This window comes from Mya arenaria, chromosome 3, assembly GCF_026914265.1.
Source record: "Mya arenaria isolate MELC-2E11 chromosome 3, ASM2691426v1".
NCBI lineage: Eukaryota > Metazoa > Mollusca > Bivalvia > Myida > Myidae > Mya > Mya arenaria.
Window position 1 is genome coordinate 46,375,998 of NC_069124.1, and position 16,148 is coordinate 46,392,145.

The 16,148-nt window shown below is 37.4% G+C and overlaps 2 protein-coding genes across 4 annotated transcripts in view; both read right to left on the reverse strand.

The window, feature by feature from the left end:
• The window catches only part of LOC128226460 (snake venom metalloproteinase-disintegrin-like mocarhagin), a 26,122-nt gene extending 19,130 nt beyond the window's left edge, over positions 1–6,992 (reverse strand). For all 3 annotated transcript variants that reach the window (XM_052936341.1, XM_052936340.1, XM_052936343.1), the window contains exon 1: positions 6,652–6,992. In XM_052936341.1, coding sequence (XP_052792301.1) covers positions 6,652–6,745 — 94 coding nt within the window. In that variant the 5' untranslated portion in view covers positions 6,746–6,992. The remainder of the gene's footprint in view (positions 1–6,651) is intronic.
• An 8,016-nt stretch (positions 6,993–15,008) lies between these two features.
• LOC128226461 (mucin-3A-like) overlaps positions 15,009–16,148 on the reverse strand; it is a 58,900-nt gene continuing 57,760 nt past the window's right edge. The window contains exon 26 of the mRNA XM_052936344.1: positions 15,009–15,995. Within this exon, the coding sequence (XP_052792304.1) occupies positions 15,990–15,995 (6 nt within the window). The 3' untranslated portion in view covers positions 15,009–15,989. The remainder of the gene's footprint in view (positions 15,996–16,148) is intronic.

The following is a 16,148-nucleotide window of genomic DNA, read 5'->3' on the forward strand; positions in this document are numbered from 1 at the left end:
AACCCTACGCTTGGGTCGAGATGAACCTATCTTACACTATCGGCCATGGAATATAATTATAGTATATATTCCGGAACATGATTTCAAAGAAACATGATGATAATGACGGAACTGAGAACACTTCCTATCTATCTAGTCATCTGTTTGCCAATTCGAAGATATTTAATACATTACGATCAACATGAGCAGCTCACAAAAACACTGACTTGCTTCGCTTGAGTAACTTCCTTGACTTAAATACACTCAAGTACAAAACATATTCATACGCCCCAGCTATTCCATATATTGACTTTTGACAGATATCGGTAAATTTAAATCAAATTAAAAACGAAAATAGAAGGAATACAAAAAAAATAAATACATTTTTGTATTTCAAATAGAATATATAGTCGTTTGGTGAGAAAGCACGGATAAGTGCTTACATACCGAACTCGACATGATACGGGCCACCAGAAAAGTTTTTGATCATAATATACCCTACATGTCCGTGATAAAACATAAGCTTATAATGCAAAAACAAGCAAAACTAGCTAAGTAAATATTGAATGAAATCATTCAACATCAAATTACTGTTATTTTCAAATTTATTGCTCATGTTCACAATGTTCCTTAAATCGACATGCTGCATTGACCTCAAGGTGAAGGCAATTTAAAGGTTAAAGTAGGAAAATGCACTAAATTGTGATTTCCAGTATTACTTTCTAGTATTTGATGCTTATACAAATTTGTATGCATACAGTATGGGACGACATAAATGTAAACCAAATCATCCTTTACATCATCTCATTTTTTATGAATTTAACATAAGTAAGAAAACTACCATTTTATGGTTCGGATAAGGACCCACTCAGGATATATCTAATATGTCCGCCAAATCTCAAATGGCCACCACATGACTTTGGGTACTAGTCTCAATGCTAGAGCTGTATATCGGCATTGAATGGGTTGTATGGTGCACCAAAGTCTGAAAATGTCTAATGTGAGAAGCACATGCGTTTATTTGACTGTTAATTGGTTTAATTATGTGTTGCCAACATGTGGTGTATTAATTTAAGCAGTGAGAGTGCTTAATAACAGCTGCACATGAGCTTGTTTTGTTTTAAATAAGCATTTGTGGTACCAAAATGGGGTCATTAGCCTGATTAGAACTGCACAAAGGTGTGTTATGCACTAAATAGGATTTGTTGTTGCCCAAATTGTCTGTACGTGTTAATAAGAGCTGCATATAGGTTTGTTTGACTCCGAATAAGCGTTATAGTTCACAAACATTATGCATTTGAATTTTAGCTTCGCATTTGTTTGTTATGCCTTGAATTGTATTTATGGTTGCCAATTTGCTTTAAATAGTATAAATGTTTGCCAAGATACTGTTCTTTTTGCACTTTTAAGACTTAATCAGAGCTGCATATGGGTTTGTTTTGCTCAGAATCCCGTTTGTGGTTTCCATTTGGTGGCGCTTTTGGAACTGAACATTAAGTAAGTTGGAAATGCACAAGTCATCCTTTGGCTCTGAATGGGTTTCACGGTTACTACAAAGATTTAAAAAAATCTTCAAACAATTATGAACTTCAAGAAGTAAAATGGTTTTGGATCAATAACATAAGCCAACAGTTTCTTTCAACTTGAAGGTGGATACTTACTGCCTTTTTTGGCGGAAAAATGGATGACATGGCTGAAAAAAATCTTATACTATAAATAAAATGCTTGAAATGTATAGGGTTTCTTTGCAAAAAAGTAAATTCAACAAAAATGTACTTACTGATGTAATCTGTAGAGCATAATTATTTGTTTCAGTGTAAGATCGTGATATATTTCTCCGTGAGTGCACCAAAAGCTGTATGTTACAAGTGAAGTATTTACTTATGGTGTTCATGTGGTAATAACTGTCTAAAGAATTTTGTAAAAGAAAATAATAAACCCATGCTACACTTAAAAATGCACTCTTACTCCCAAATTAGATTTATCAAAATCAGTAATATTGTTTTAATATTCAAAATAAATGTTGAAAACAATGGTTCTTATGGAGGATACCGAAATTAATTTGAACGAAATGGGTATAGAATACGGTATTTCTACCTTATGAGACTATAGCAGACCACGATACATCTTTCAGCATTCACCAATCATTTAATATGTTTACGCTTTCTGCGATAAAATAAAAGGTTTCATTCTTTTTATCCGTAATAATTACTTTCCATAAATACATTATTTAGTAAGTAGTTAAAGGTTTATCACTCAAAGTTGATGCTTGCTATACATGTGTATTGAACGGACTTGAATGTGTATTTGTCAATATAAATAACACCCAGATAGAGTTTGAAAATCCGGATTGTTTGCAAATTTATTGATATTTTTGTGTGTTTTTTCACCTAATGTTTATCTTTATTTTTATACAATTAAAATGGGTTCGGAAATACAAATTACAAAAACAAATTTTTGGACATCTGATATTTTACTAAGATTAATGATCATTTTGTATTTGAAGTCACTTTTCCAACAGAAATGCAATTTGAATAGTCAAATAGTTTAGTCTGACTACATGAAAAATACTGCATATTTTAAAAATGAATAACCAAAAGATTCATTGTAGGCATTTATATTCGAATACTTTCAGTAATGGCATTTCTTCAATTGGAGGCCTGACACATAAAAGGTGGGAGAATTATGAACATTCACGCGAAAATACATGTACATCTTAGTGTGATTAATAACTATGCTATTTTAATTTACCACTTAGCTGCTAAGCTACATTTTGTGTTCGCTGTTTTTCAAATCACACGATTCGCAAATGTATATAATATATGCAACCTTAAGAACCTGAGAGTGTAACTACAAAATTTACTACTACTTTTACTAATATTGCTGCTGCTACAACTACATCTAACACTTCTTCTCATACAATTACTACTACAACTACTACAACTACTACTACTACTACTACTACTACTACTACTACTACTACTACTACTACTACTACTACTACTACTACTACTACTACTACTACTACTACTACTTCTGCTACTGCTACTGCTACTTCTACTACTTCTACTACTACTACTACTACTACTACTACTACTACTACTACGACTACTACGACTACTACTACTACTACGACTACTACTACTACTACTACTAGTACTACTACTAGTACTACTAGTACTACTACTACTACTACTACTACTACTACTACTACTACTACTAGTACTACTACTACTACTACTACTACAACTACTACTACTACTACTACTACTACTACTACTACTACTACTACTACTACTACTACTACTACTACTACTACTACTACTACAACTACTACTACTACTACTACTACTACAACTACTACTACTACTACTACTACTACTACTACTACTACTTCTACTACTACGACTACTACTACTACTACTACGACTACTACGACTACTACGACTACTACTACTACTACTACAACTACTACTACTACTACTAGTACTACTAGTACTACTACTACTACTACTACTACTACTACTACTACTACTACTACTACTACTACTACTACTACTACTACTACTACAACTACTACTACTACTACTACTACTACTACTACTACTACTACTACTACTACTACTACTACTACTACTACTACTACAACTACTACTACTACTACTACTACAACTACTACTACTACTACTACTACTACTACTACTACTACTACTACGACTACTACTACGACTACTGCTACTGCTACTGCTACTGCTACTGCTACTACTACTACTACTACTACTACTACTACTACTACTACTACTACTACTACTACTAGGGGTGTGTATGACCGAGGTAAGGAAGGGTTGTGAAAAACAATGGTGGGGAAGGGGTGTGTATGACCGTGGTGGGGAAAGGTTGCGTATGACCGTGATTCGGGAAGGGGTATGTATGAACGTGATGGGGAAGGGGTGTGTATGACCATGGCTGGGAAGGGGTGTTTATGACAGTGGTTGGGAAGGTGTATGTATGACCGAGTTGGGGAAAGGGGGTTTATGACCGTAGCCGGAAAGGGGTGTGTATGACCGTGGTAGGGAAGGGGTGTGCATGACCGAGGTGAGGAAGGGGTGTGTATGACCAAGGTGGGGAGGGATGTGTATTACCGTGGTTGGGAAGGGGTGTGTATGACCGTGGTGGGGAAGGGATGTGTATGACCGTGGTTGGGAAGGGTATGTATGACCAGGGTGGGGAAGGGGTGTGTTTGACCGTGGTGGGGAATAGGTGTGTATGGCCGTGATGGGGAAGGAGTATGTATTGCCGTTGTGAGGAAGGGGTGTGTATGACCGTGGTGGGGAAGGGGTGTGTATGATTGTGGTTGGGTAGGGGTGTGTATGACTGTTGTGGGGAAGGAGTATGTATAGTCGTTGTGGGGAAGGGGTGTGTATGAACGTGGTGGGGAAGGGATGTGTATGATTGTGGTTGGGTAGGGGTGTGTATGACCGAGGTGAGGAAGGGTTGTGAATAACAATGGTGGGGAAGGGGTGTGTATGACCGTGGTGGGGAAAGGTTGCGTATGACCGTGATTCGGGAAGGGGTATGTATGACCATTGTGGGGAAGGGGTGTGTATGACCATGGTTGGGAAGGGATGTGTATGACAGTGGTTGGGAAGGGGTATGTATGACCGAGTTGGGGAAAGGGGTTTATGACCGTGGTGGGAAAGGGGTTTGTATGACCGTGGTGGGGAAAAAGTTGGTATGACCGTGGTAGGGAAGGGGTGTGTTTGACCTAGGTGAGGAAGGGGTGTGTATGACCAAGGTTGGGAGGGATGTGTATGACCGTGGTTGGGAAGGGGGGTGTAAGACCGTTGTGGGGAAGGGATGTGTATGACCGTGGTTGGGAAGGGGTATGTATGACCGTGGTGGGGAAAGGGCGTGTATGACCAGGGTGGGGAAGGGGTGTGTTTGACCGTGTTGGGGAAGAGTTGTGCATGGCCGTGATGGGGAAGGAGTATGTATGGCCGTTTTGGGGAAGGGGTGTGTATGACCGAGGTGGGGAAAGGGTGTGTATGACCGAGGTGAGGAAGGCTTGTGTATAACAATGGTGGGGAAGGGTTATGTATGACCGTGAGGGTGTGCATAACCATGGTAAGGAAGGGGTGGGTATGACCGTGGTGGTGAAGGGTTGTGTATGACAGACGTTGGAAAAGGGTGTGTATAACCGTATTGGGACAGGAGTGTGTATGACCGTGGTGGGGAAAGGTTGTGTAAATCCATGGTGGGGAAGGGGTGTGTATGACCGTGATTTGGGAATGGGTGGGTATGACCGTGGTGTGGAAGGAGTGTGTATGCCCGTGGCGGGGAAGGTGTGTGAATGACCGTGGTGGGGAAGGGTTGTGTATGACCATGGTGGGGAAAAGGGTTGTATGACCGTTGTGTGGAATAGGGGTGTTTGACGTTAGTGGTGAGGGTGTGTATTACCGAGGAGGAGAAGTGGTATGCATGACCGTTGTGGTGAAAAGTGTACGGGGAATATTAATTTTTACCTGTTCTTGGAATTTAAGTAGAAAAATATTTTGAGTAGACTTTTTAGGAAAATGTTTGATTTGTGGACATGTTTTTTTTCTTTTCTTTATTGACGACACTATTTTATTACTTTTATACATTTATAAACATTTCAAATCTCGCGCCAGAAAACAATCGTTTTACGAAAAAGTCTGTGATGTATTTTCCGGTCTTTGAAATATATATATTGTTACCTAATTTTGAATGATTCGATCGACCAGATGGAGAAAATGTGACCCCAGAAGAACGCTTTAGGATTATAGAGACTAAGGCCACTCCCCTAGAATTGCGTATTCCCATGTTGGAGTCAGGGCCCTATTCACTCACATATTGAGTCTTAGTTTGAGACTAAGGCCACTCTCCTAGAATTGCGTATTCCCATGTTGGAGGCAGGGCCCCTATTCACTCACATATTGAGTCTTAGTTTGAGACTAAGAATCAGAAAAGCCAATTTTAAATTTTTGTATCATGCTCCAAACAAAACTAGACCTGATAAAAACACTCACTGGGGACGTCGCCCATTGAAAGTATTGTGGCGTCGGAAAACACGCACGCACGCACGCACGCACGCACGCACGCACGCACGCACGCACGCACGCACGCACGCACGCACGCACGCACGCACGCACGCACGCACGCAAGCACGCACGCACGCACGCACGCACGCACGCACGCAAGCACGCACGCACGCACGCACGCACGAACACACACACGAAAGCACGCACGCACGCACGCACGCACGTGCACACACGCACACACGCGCACACACGCACACACGCACACGCACGCACGCACACACACACACAAACACACACACACACACGAAAGCACGCACGCACGCACGCGCACACACGCACACACGCGCACACATGCACACACACACACGCACACATACACACACACACACACACACACGCACACACACACACATACACACATGTATGGCATGCTAGGGTAGCACAATAACTAACAAGGTAATTAACCTGATTTAGGACAGAGTAGTATTTGACCATTTAGAATTAAATAGTTCACTGAACAAATAGAAAGGCAGAGAAAATGCCATTTTTTTATAATGCGATATTCTGTAAATTACACTGTTAATAAGTCTACTTCCGTAGACACAACACGTACCTTGCTGTGACACAGTGTTGATGTGGGGAAATCGTACAGCTTCCGTCGGCTCCAGATACAGAATGTAGACAATTAATAACAGTACGGGGCCCATCGTCAAACCACTACACTGTCCGACGGTTCTAAACCTCCCCTTTATGGTGCCAAATAGTTGTTCAGAATGAAGAAAATGCCATTTCAAAAGATCCTTAATATTCCATGTATTATACCTCGCTATCGAAATTTATGTTCTTTCCTGTTTATAACTCTATACTTATGTTGAACCACAATTTAAAGGCTGCGAATGTACGAAAATTACTAACACAGAAAGTTATTATTTTAATATTTTCGATATGCTTTAATCTTTTTATTAAAGCTCAACAAAACGGCTAAATGTGCAGTAAGAATTTTGAAGACCTTTTTTAAACATAAAGTTATTTTTAAGAAAAGGGAACATTAGTGTAACGAACGAAATTAGATAATAAAATACCGACCAATTGAAAAACACCTCAAAAACTGATCAATGCATTTGCCAATAACAATTACATTTTTGGTTATTTCGGTTGTATGTTAATTGAATCGTGGTCTTTGCTTAAAGCTTAAACCCCGATATGGACTATTTTGTTTGCATTTAAGGTAAATATCGTATCAAATTGCATTATTACCGAATTGAAGCGGTTTGAGCAGTGACGATATTGTAAAAATGAACAAAAGGCAATGACGTAAAACTACAAAAGACAAAGTTTGGTTCACATGCACTACTCTTCTTCTCAATATGATATACATCTGTATGGGAAGATTGAAATTAATACCTCAAACACTTTGGAGTTATGCGAACAAAGGGCAATAAATACCTTCAAAACAGAGTTATGGTTCGTGCGCATTGCACTCCTCCCTAATAAGATATTTTTTGACGTTTAAAAACAATACCACAAAAACCTTTCGAGTATTTTTTCGGACATAGTATAAGTATATCAAGCACCTATAATGTAAATAATAAGGCAGACAAGAGATAATTCATTTCCGTTTCTATCTACATTTCAAGATTCATTTAAGTCCCCTGAGATCTTTTTGAGTAATGGTCCGGACAAGCAGCTTTCACGGTGTGTGTATACCACGTGATAAATTGCGTCATAAATGCTACATCGGAAGGCAATACTTTGCTTCGAAAAAAGACTTTAAACAAAGATAACTTTCCTAATTCTTCACCATTTAAACGAAACAAAGCGCAGTCTACGCCGCTTACGGAGCCCCACTACCGGTCTTATACAAGAACTTGAATCAGAGTTTGGATTCTTAAAACACTTCGACAAACCTTTCACTATACGGCCGTCTGACGGAGCACTGTCAGAATTATTATTTTGTAAACAGGTTTGTCGAAGTGTTTGATGAAACAAATCACCTTATTAAACTTCGGTAATAAAACGAAGGAGGAGCTCTTTAATCGGCATAGAATGTCCTTTGTTTAATTTAAAATCGTGTAGTACAAGAAAAGTTATATTTGATTTAAGTCTTTATTTAAAGCAAAATGTTGCCTTCCAACGTAGCATATATGACGTAATTTATCACGTGGTATACACACACTGTTTCATATTAATGCATAATGTCAAAGTGAAAGGATGACATGCTTCAGCAGTTGTTAACGCGAAGAGTGTGGTCTTACGCACTGCACTGGTGAATATTGCCCTATGCATAAGTTTCATGTTTCATCAAATTCCACTCAACTGTTTTAAGTTGTTCTCTTAGCAATGGTGTGAGGGACAGACAAAGGTTTCGCCTCCGACCGTAGATAAAAAATGCTCACAGACTTGAAATGTCAAGGCTTACCAGGGAGACATTTTTTGAAATACGGTACATGGAATATATTCGTTTCTTAATTTCTTTCTGCATACTCCAGTGATAAGCAAAATAACACATTTCATCTATAAATGTCAAGAACATCTGATGTCTTTCATTCAAAGCGATCATTGCTTTTTTATGTAAATTTGCTAAAAAAATTAATTTGATCTTAAGATGTCATATGTGTTTATATTAAATGCGACTCAAGGCATAGCCATTAACGTTTGTCGGCGTTGTTGTTCCGACATATTGCAAAGGAATTGGCAAGAAATGTTTTCAAATTTTGTTCAAATTGAGTTATTTTACTTTTATCAACAACAACAACCAATTGAATTGTAAACCGGCCTCCAGTAGGCACCGCCCTAATCGTTAAGTATTGACGTTAAACAACTTAACAGACATGACTTCATAAATCGGTTCCCCGCCTAATTAAAGTCAGTTATAACTTAAGTTAGTTGGAACTTATTTTGTAAAACCCTAATGACCAAGAAGGCTTAGATCGCTTGCTACTCTCTTCTTAATTAATAGTTCGTTGACATTTAGTGAGCGTAGCAGACGAGCCCTTCTTAGTCATTAAAATATGTCTTCAGGTCATCAAACTGTCTTAGAACACAACTATGATGGCATAAAACTGCCGTAAGAGAACCTGTTATCGTTGTTAATTGTTTCGTGTAAACCACTTATAGTTATCTAGCTATCTAGTTAAAATGCGCTTGACCTTTTTGGTAAGATATATATCATAAGACTAAAAACATGCTTGAAATTGCCAAGAACTGCCACCTATTACCTTAATAAGCTTATCTAGTTATGGTTTGCGAAATCCACTTAGCAAGTAAAATTCTAACTGGTTAACGTATTATGATTTGTGTTACCACTTAGCTATAAATGCATTCCAGATGCAGGCGCTAACAGGTTAACTAGTTATGGTTTGCGAATTCCACTTAATAAGTAACATAAAAACTGTTTAATGTAATAAGATTCGTGTTACCACTTACTAGGTGAAATTCGCAAATCAGAAGTAGAAAACCATTTGTATAAATATATTTATAGATAAGTTGAAGGGGGTTTCAGCCAGCAGGAAAGGATAACAATAAGATTGCAGGGGCTAATAGTCAGGAGGAGGAGACTACAATAGGCTTAAAGGGGATTACAATCAACGCGATTCCACTCAGATGGGGATGGCAATTAGCAGCATGGGGATTATAATCAACTGTATGGGGATAACAACCCCCTTGAGGGGATTACTATCAGCTGAACAGTGGTAACAATCAGCTTTAGGGGGATTGCAATCAGCTGGAGAGGGATAACTATAAGTTGGAGATCGATTACAATCAGATGAGGATACCAATCAGCTAGAGAAGGTTACAATCAGAGGAGGGTAACAATCGGCTGGAGAGGGATAACAATAAGCTGGAGATCGATTACAATCAGCTGGAGAGTGATTACAATCAGAGGAGGGTAACAATCAGCTGGAGAGGAAAAACAATCAGCTGGAGAGGGATAACAATAAGCTGGAGAGCACTTACAATCAGCTGGAGAGGGATAACAATCAGCTGAAGAGCGATTATAATCAGAGGAGGTAACAATCAGCTGGAGAGGAATAACAATCAGCTGGAGAGGGATAAAAATCAGCTGAAGAGCGATTATAATCAGAGGAGGATAACAATTACGAGCATGGAGATTAGAATTAGCTGGGTGGGGATAACGATCAGCTGGAGAGGGATGACAATCAGCTGAAGAGCGATTACAATCAGAGGAGGATAACAATTAGGAGCATGGGGATTACAATCAGCTGGGTGGGGATAACAATCCGAGAAGGATAACAATCAGCTGGGAGGGATAAAAATCAGCTGGGTGGGGATAACAATCAGCTGGATGGGAAAACAATCAACTGGATGGAGATAAAAATCAGCAGGATTGGGATTACAATCAGCTGGATGGGGATAACAAACAGCTGGAGAGTGGTAACAACCAGTTTTTCGGAGATTGCAATTGCTTTGAGAAGGGCTAAACTCAGTATGAATAGGATAACAGTCAGTTAACCGACTACCAACTTACACTCAAGGATATTTGGGCCTATCTTATTAACGTGAGTATCTTGTGATATTTCTTTCTAATTGATGTTTCTGAATATGTATGATACTATTTATTTTGAGACTAATACCTTTCTTAGTCAGTTAAGGCAAAGTTAATTTGATTTTGCAAGTACAATTAATGTGTGACCCTCATATTAAAACGAAACATGATCTTACATTATTTTGTCGTACGCTCGTTAATAAGATACTTAAATTACAACTAAATTAAGTGTCTTTGGATAACGAGTGTTTACATTTATGACTCATTTTTAGTAAATATGTGTTTATTGGCTGGTGCCTTATATATATGATCAATATAATCAATCATAATTATCAAGATAATAAGATCATACATACCATATATAATAGGGATGCAAACGAATATTCGAATATTCGATCAAACGTTTGGTATTCGAATGCCAAAATCGGTATTCGAATATTCGATGTTTTGTTGTTGAATAAATACAATAATAAACATTTTGCCTACAACTCTGCTGTTGTGTTTTAAGTTCGTTTGTATTGTTTTTACAACAATTGGCCCATACTGCCAGAGGTGTGAATGTAATGACAATACACTAAACACGCGTCATTTAGGGACATACCGTCGGATACTATAAACATATATTAACTAACAGTTTGAGACTGATAGTTTTTCGAGGTCCGTGGGCACGGTAGGGGATGGAATTGACAACGACTGTGACGGGCTAGCGGATGAAGATACGTGCTATACCGGATATGGAGTCTACCGAGAAGGTTACACGTATATTTTTGTAATTAACAATAAAATCTTGTCGATTAAGAAGGCATTGGCTTTAACAGATTATAAGAACGCGGAGATTTAAGCAAACTTTATGTTGACATTAATTGCGATTAAGCGTCCTTATTTGAAATATGCCGATCAGCCAAATCATTGGCTGAAACTGTGGTTCATATTCAAAACGAATAGTTTGACTTCTTAAAGTCATATAGTTTATTTTTCGTAGGTCAGGTACTATGCTGTTTTAATTTAGGTACTTTGTGCTGCATGCTTTAGGGGGTGGTGGTTGGTGTAATTTGAATGACTTGTCGCCCAAGTCCCCTTGCATATTTGACAAACTGCGTATACATTTGTTTAGTAAGAGAAGGTTAGCACACCTCCAGATAAGCATTGGTCACTTTTAATGACACTTTAGGATATAATTTCACCTGAATGCAAAGAATGTTTTTCTTCCTATGTATTTTTTCTGAAAATTTCAAACTGGCTTATTTCAAATGTTTTTTGAATATAATGATCAAATCGTAACAGATTGTGCTGGCAGCAGTTATTTTTTATAGTTTGTTGTTATACGTAAAACGTTCCGACAAGACATCGAATGCCGTTTATGCTTTTCGTAGATGAGACTTCACATAAATCTTTGATTGACACAAGCCCGTTCGTTGTTAGACCTCAAGGTTAGTTAGAACACAAAAAGTATCTCTTGTGAGAGACTTTAACATCGAGGACGATAACATTTTCTTGAGTATTATTCTCCGACGACTGCTATAGAACACCAGGTTGGTTGGAATGTAACTAAGAATATTTCGTGTTAGGTTTTACCATTGGTGGAGGGATAATATAGGTTAGAGTATCTTTTCCTGATTACAGATACAGAACACAAGGACTTAGAGATACCGTAAAAAGGCTTACATGTGTAAAGCAACTTGGATATGGTCTTATTGGAGAAGCAGCTTTGCACTAGGTATCTTGCACTTATCTGGAAGCTAAATTAAGATTTCCAGGTATGTTCGTATGTATTTCCGTTGAGACCTACTGTATAACGCAGCTTTAGTTGGTTGTGTTGGCAGTTATAATTAAAATTCCTGGTATGTTCAAATGCTTTTTCTGTTAGACCAACGTATGTGATTACACTTCTGTTTGACGCAGCTTGTCAATGGTACTGTTGGCAGTTATAGTTAGAATTCAAGGTATGTCTAAATGTTACTTTTGTTAGGCTTTTACAGTTTCCATTCCAGGTATGTTCAAATATTTATTCGTGATTGCACTACTGTATAACGCAGCTAAAGTCTATGGTACTTTCGTTAGCTACAGTCAGAATTCCAGATAGGTTAAAATATCACTTATAACGTTCATGTTTTTTCAACGTTTATGATTACATCGATTTTGCAGTTGAAGTATGTCTGTGGCAGCCGAACAACCACTGCAGTCTTGGATCTAGCTTTGCGGCCTTACTGACACTTTCAAATTACCATAAATATATCACTAGGTACTTAGACTTCCACGGCCAACAACAACCCATAGCTGTCACTTTGACAGTGTTGTATATGTGTAAATTTCTTAGTTATAGAATATGCTTACTAGTTATCAACCCCTTTGCCTATAATCTCTATTTATGTAGTTTTTAGCATGCTCAACATCCTACTTTCAATTTTATTCTAAAGTGCATCATTCTTTTCATTTGTCACACCTTCCTCAGATATGTCTGTTATACCATGTGCTTTGCGCAGATTTTTTTAAATATGTTTTTGAAATCGACTTTTTTATCAATATTATTTGTATTTTGGATTTTTGCCTTTTGAACTTTTTTCCAATTAGAATAAAACATAAGCACATTGGCTGGGGTAAATATTGTAGAATCATTGTTTAAGGTTAACAAATCTTCTAGTCAACAATAAAAAATTAACTTCTCATATGCTTATAATGTTTTGTCTATTTGGAATCGAAGTATTGATAGTCATTTAATATGATAATATTGTATGTCTTAGTTATTTTGCTAATACTATTTAACTTATATGTTATGTTTAATTGAGCAAAAGTTGGTGAACTAAAATAGAGCGATAGAGCCCGGCAAGCATTTGCTACCTTTCCATAATCATGTTCGTCCTCGTGTCTGGCACGATCTGCTTCCTGGAGCTCAGCGCTCTCGCCCCGGTATGCTAGAATTCTCTTTCTCCCACCTCAGATAAGTAGATCTAAAAAACTGACAATGCTAGAAATTATTATCTTTCCCACGGGCAAAGATAAATCAAGTACCCCTATTGAGCTACTTCATATTGTCATCACACAATTACCTCCCTTGTTCAAGACAGTCGTCTGTAGCATCAAAGAAACCTTGTATTGTGGTATCATTTTGAATCCTAACTTATTATCTCTCGCTTCAAATGGCACCATAAAAAGAATTCTCACAAACCTATACGCATTTATTTTCACAACGTAGAAAAAACACAATTTTACATTATTTTGTTTAACTGAAGTGGGAGGAAATCTACCATCTACCATAGCCGCTTGTGTGAGGAAGGTTCATCCCAACTCTCTTGCAACGAGTTCTGCGGAAACTCGGTTAACCTCGTTTCCGCAAAAACAGATTTGGATGAATCTATTTTACACTCATGTCCATGGAAGATAATTATATATTCCTAAATGCGGGCTTCATGAGATTTTAAATTTGATTGACTCAAAGTTCTGTTAAAAGGAGGCTCAATGTCCGAAAATAAGTTAGAATGAAAATACAATAACTATGGACATTATTATTCGATAAATGATTTTAATGAATTGATTATCAGAGTTCTACTATTCAGGAATAACTGTTGCACTAACACAACTGTATTCTAAATCAAACTTCAGAGAAGTACAACTTCTCTTCAGCAACTACACTTACGTTACCATCGAAATAACGCAAATATTTCCTCAAAATAACTCTACGTTCTTGTTAAAACATCCGTAAAATGCTTGACAACCCGAGTGGGTAATTTGTGTGACGTATTTTGCATTATTTTTGAAAACGTTTAATAAAACGCTCGTATTGCTACTCAATCGAAAAGTTAACCATTTAACGGGGCATTGCAGGCAACCTCAAAAAGCTGTATAAACCCTATAATAATGCAACATTACCTCGATAATGATGCAATGACATCCTTAATATCTATGTCTTCACAGTTGAACTATTACATCAACTCAAAACATCAACTTACACTTGAACAGTGTGTCATGCATGCATTTGATTAATTTGACAAACACATTGCGATGTTTTCGATGTTCTATAATGCTGTTTTAACATTTGTCTTGTGGAGCGGTATAAGTTTGGTATTGTTGCTGAAAATCGCTATCTAGTATTTACTTCGCAATGTTGGGAGTGCATGAAGAAAAACTCGGGGGAGGGGGTGTAAACTATTCTTTGGACAGGGTAGTGTTAAAATTTTCTTTGGGGAGTTGCCCCAAGCACCCATAGAAACATTTCATGTCATAAGCTTATAGGTTCTGAGGGGAATGGGTGCAAGTCAAAAGTTTGTAACCCAAAGTATCGCCCCCTAACGTCAAATTCTGCATCTGCCCTGGTAAACCAGTTTATTTAAACACAATGTACTTGTTTGAAAAGCTGAAAAATGTTATATTTTTGGAAAGCCAACAATCAAAAAGATCACATATGCGACCGAGAAATTGGGGAATATGAAGACGCAGATGTAAATCTAAGTTTATAAGATCCGTTTAATATTAGAAATGCAAAATTAGTATGCAACGTTGCGCAAAGAAAACATGTTAAATCGAATAACAATTTTGAATAAATAAATCAAACACGACTAGCGTGTATCATTTTTATGCTGGCTTTGTCAAAGCTCATCGGCACCCACAGCGTTATTAATCGAACATCGTCGGAACCCACGAAATATTATTCAAATATCGTCGGGACTCATATATTTTTGGAATATCGTCGGAGTCCCCAAAATAGTATTCCGCTTACAGCGGTATAACTCCAATGGAGGTAGACGTTCGAATAATAAATAGCCTGGTTAGGATGGTTGTCAAATAAATGCAAAAAAAAAATGAAATAATAAAGCAAGTAGAAAGATGGTTTCACAAACATGATACAAGTATAATAAAAGTTTGACAAAATTATGACAACTTGAACCACGTGCATTAAACGTACACTAAATAATTATAAAAAAAAAACAAACTCAGGATGATGTTTAAATATCTGATGTCACAGCATATGTGTCATTGCCATAAATTGATAGTTTGTAAAAGTTTTAATTTATAACCTTATTTTTATTGATCAAATAAATAAATTATCAAATGCGTTTTTTAAGTTGCAGAAACAATTAAAACAATATTCTCACGAAAACCTATTTAACTAATTATTCAGATATCTGGATACTAAATTCTGCACAATCAATGATAAGATAGTTGTCTGACACAAATGGGAACAGAACATAATAATTTCAATACTTATGTGACAAGCGATCAAAGAAAAATCCGTAAAATCAAACAATACATATGAATGAAACAACATTTTAAAAATAAAAGAAAAAAATGACAGTACACTTTACTGCACACTTCTTGGAAAGTATTATTGAATTTAATACATCCTCTTTAGCTGTATCAGTGAACATGATGTGTTAAGCAAATGGAGAATGGCAAACGACAGATGTCCATCTCTTCAAACGGCACCGGATTTGTTCCTCATCGAAGTTTTAGTTCTGTAAAAAATGATATATAAACAGATGATAGGCTACAAATTCGCCGGGGGTGTGTAAGGTTATTTTTACTCGCATTCGGGCCTTGACAATTCGGCGAGTGCTCTGATAAGATTGCTTGTCATTTTAGGTTTTGGAGCATAGTGCACAGATTGA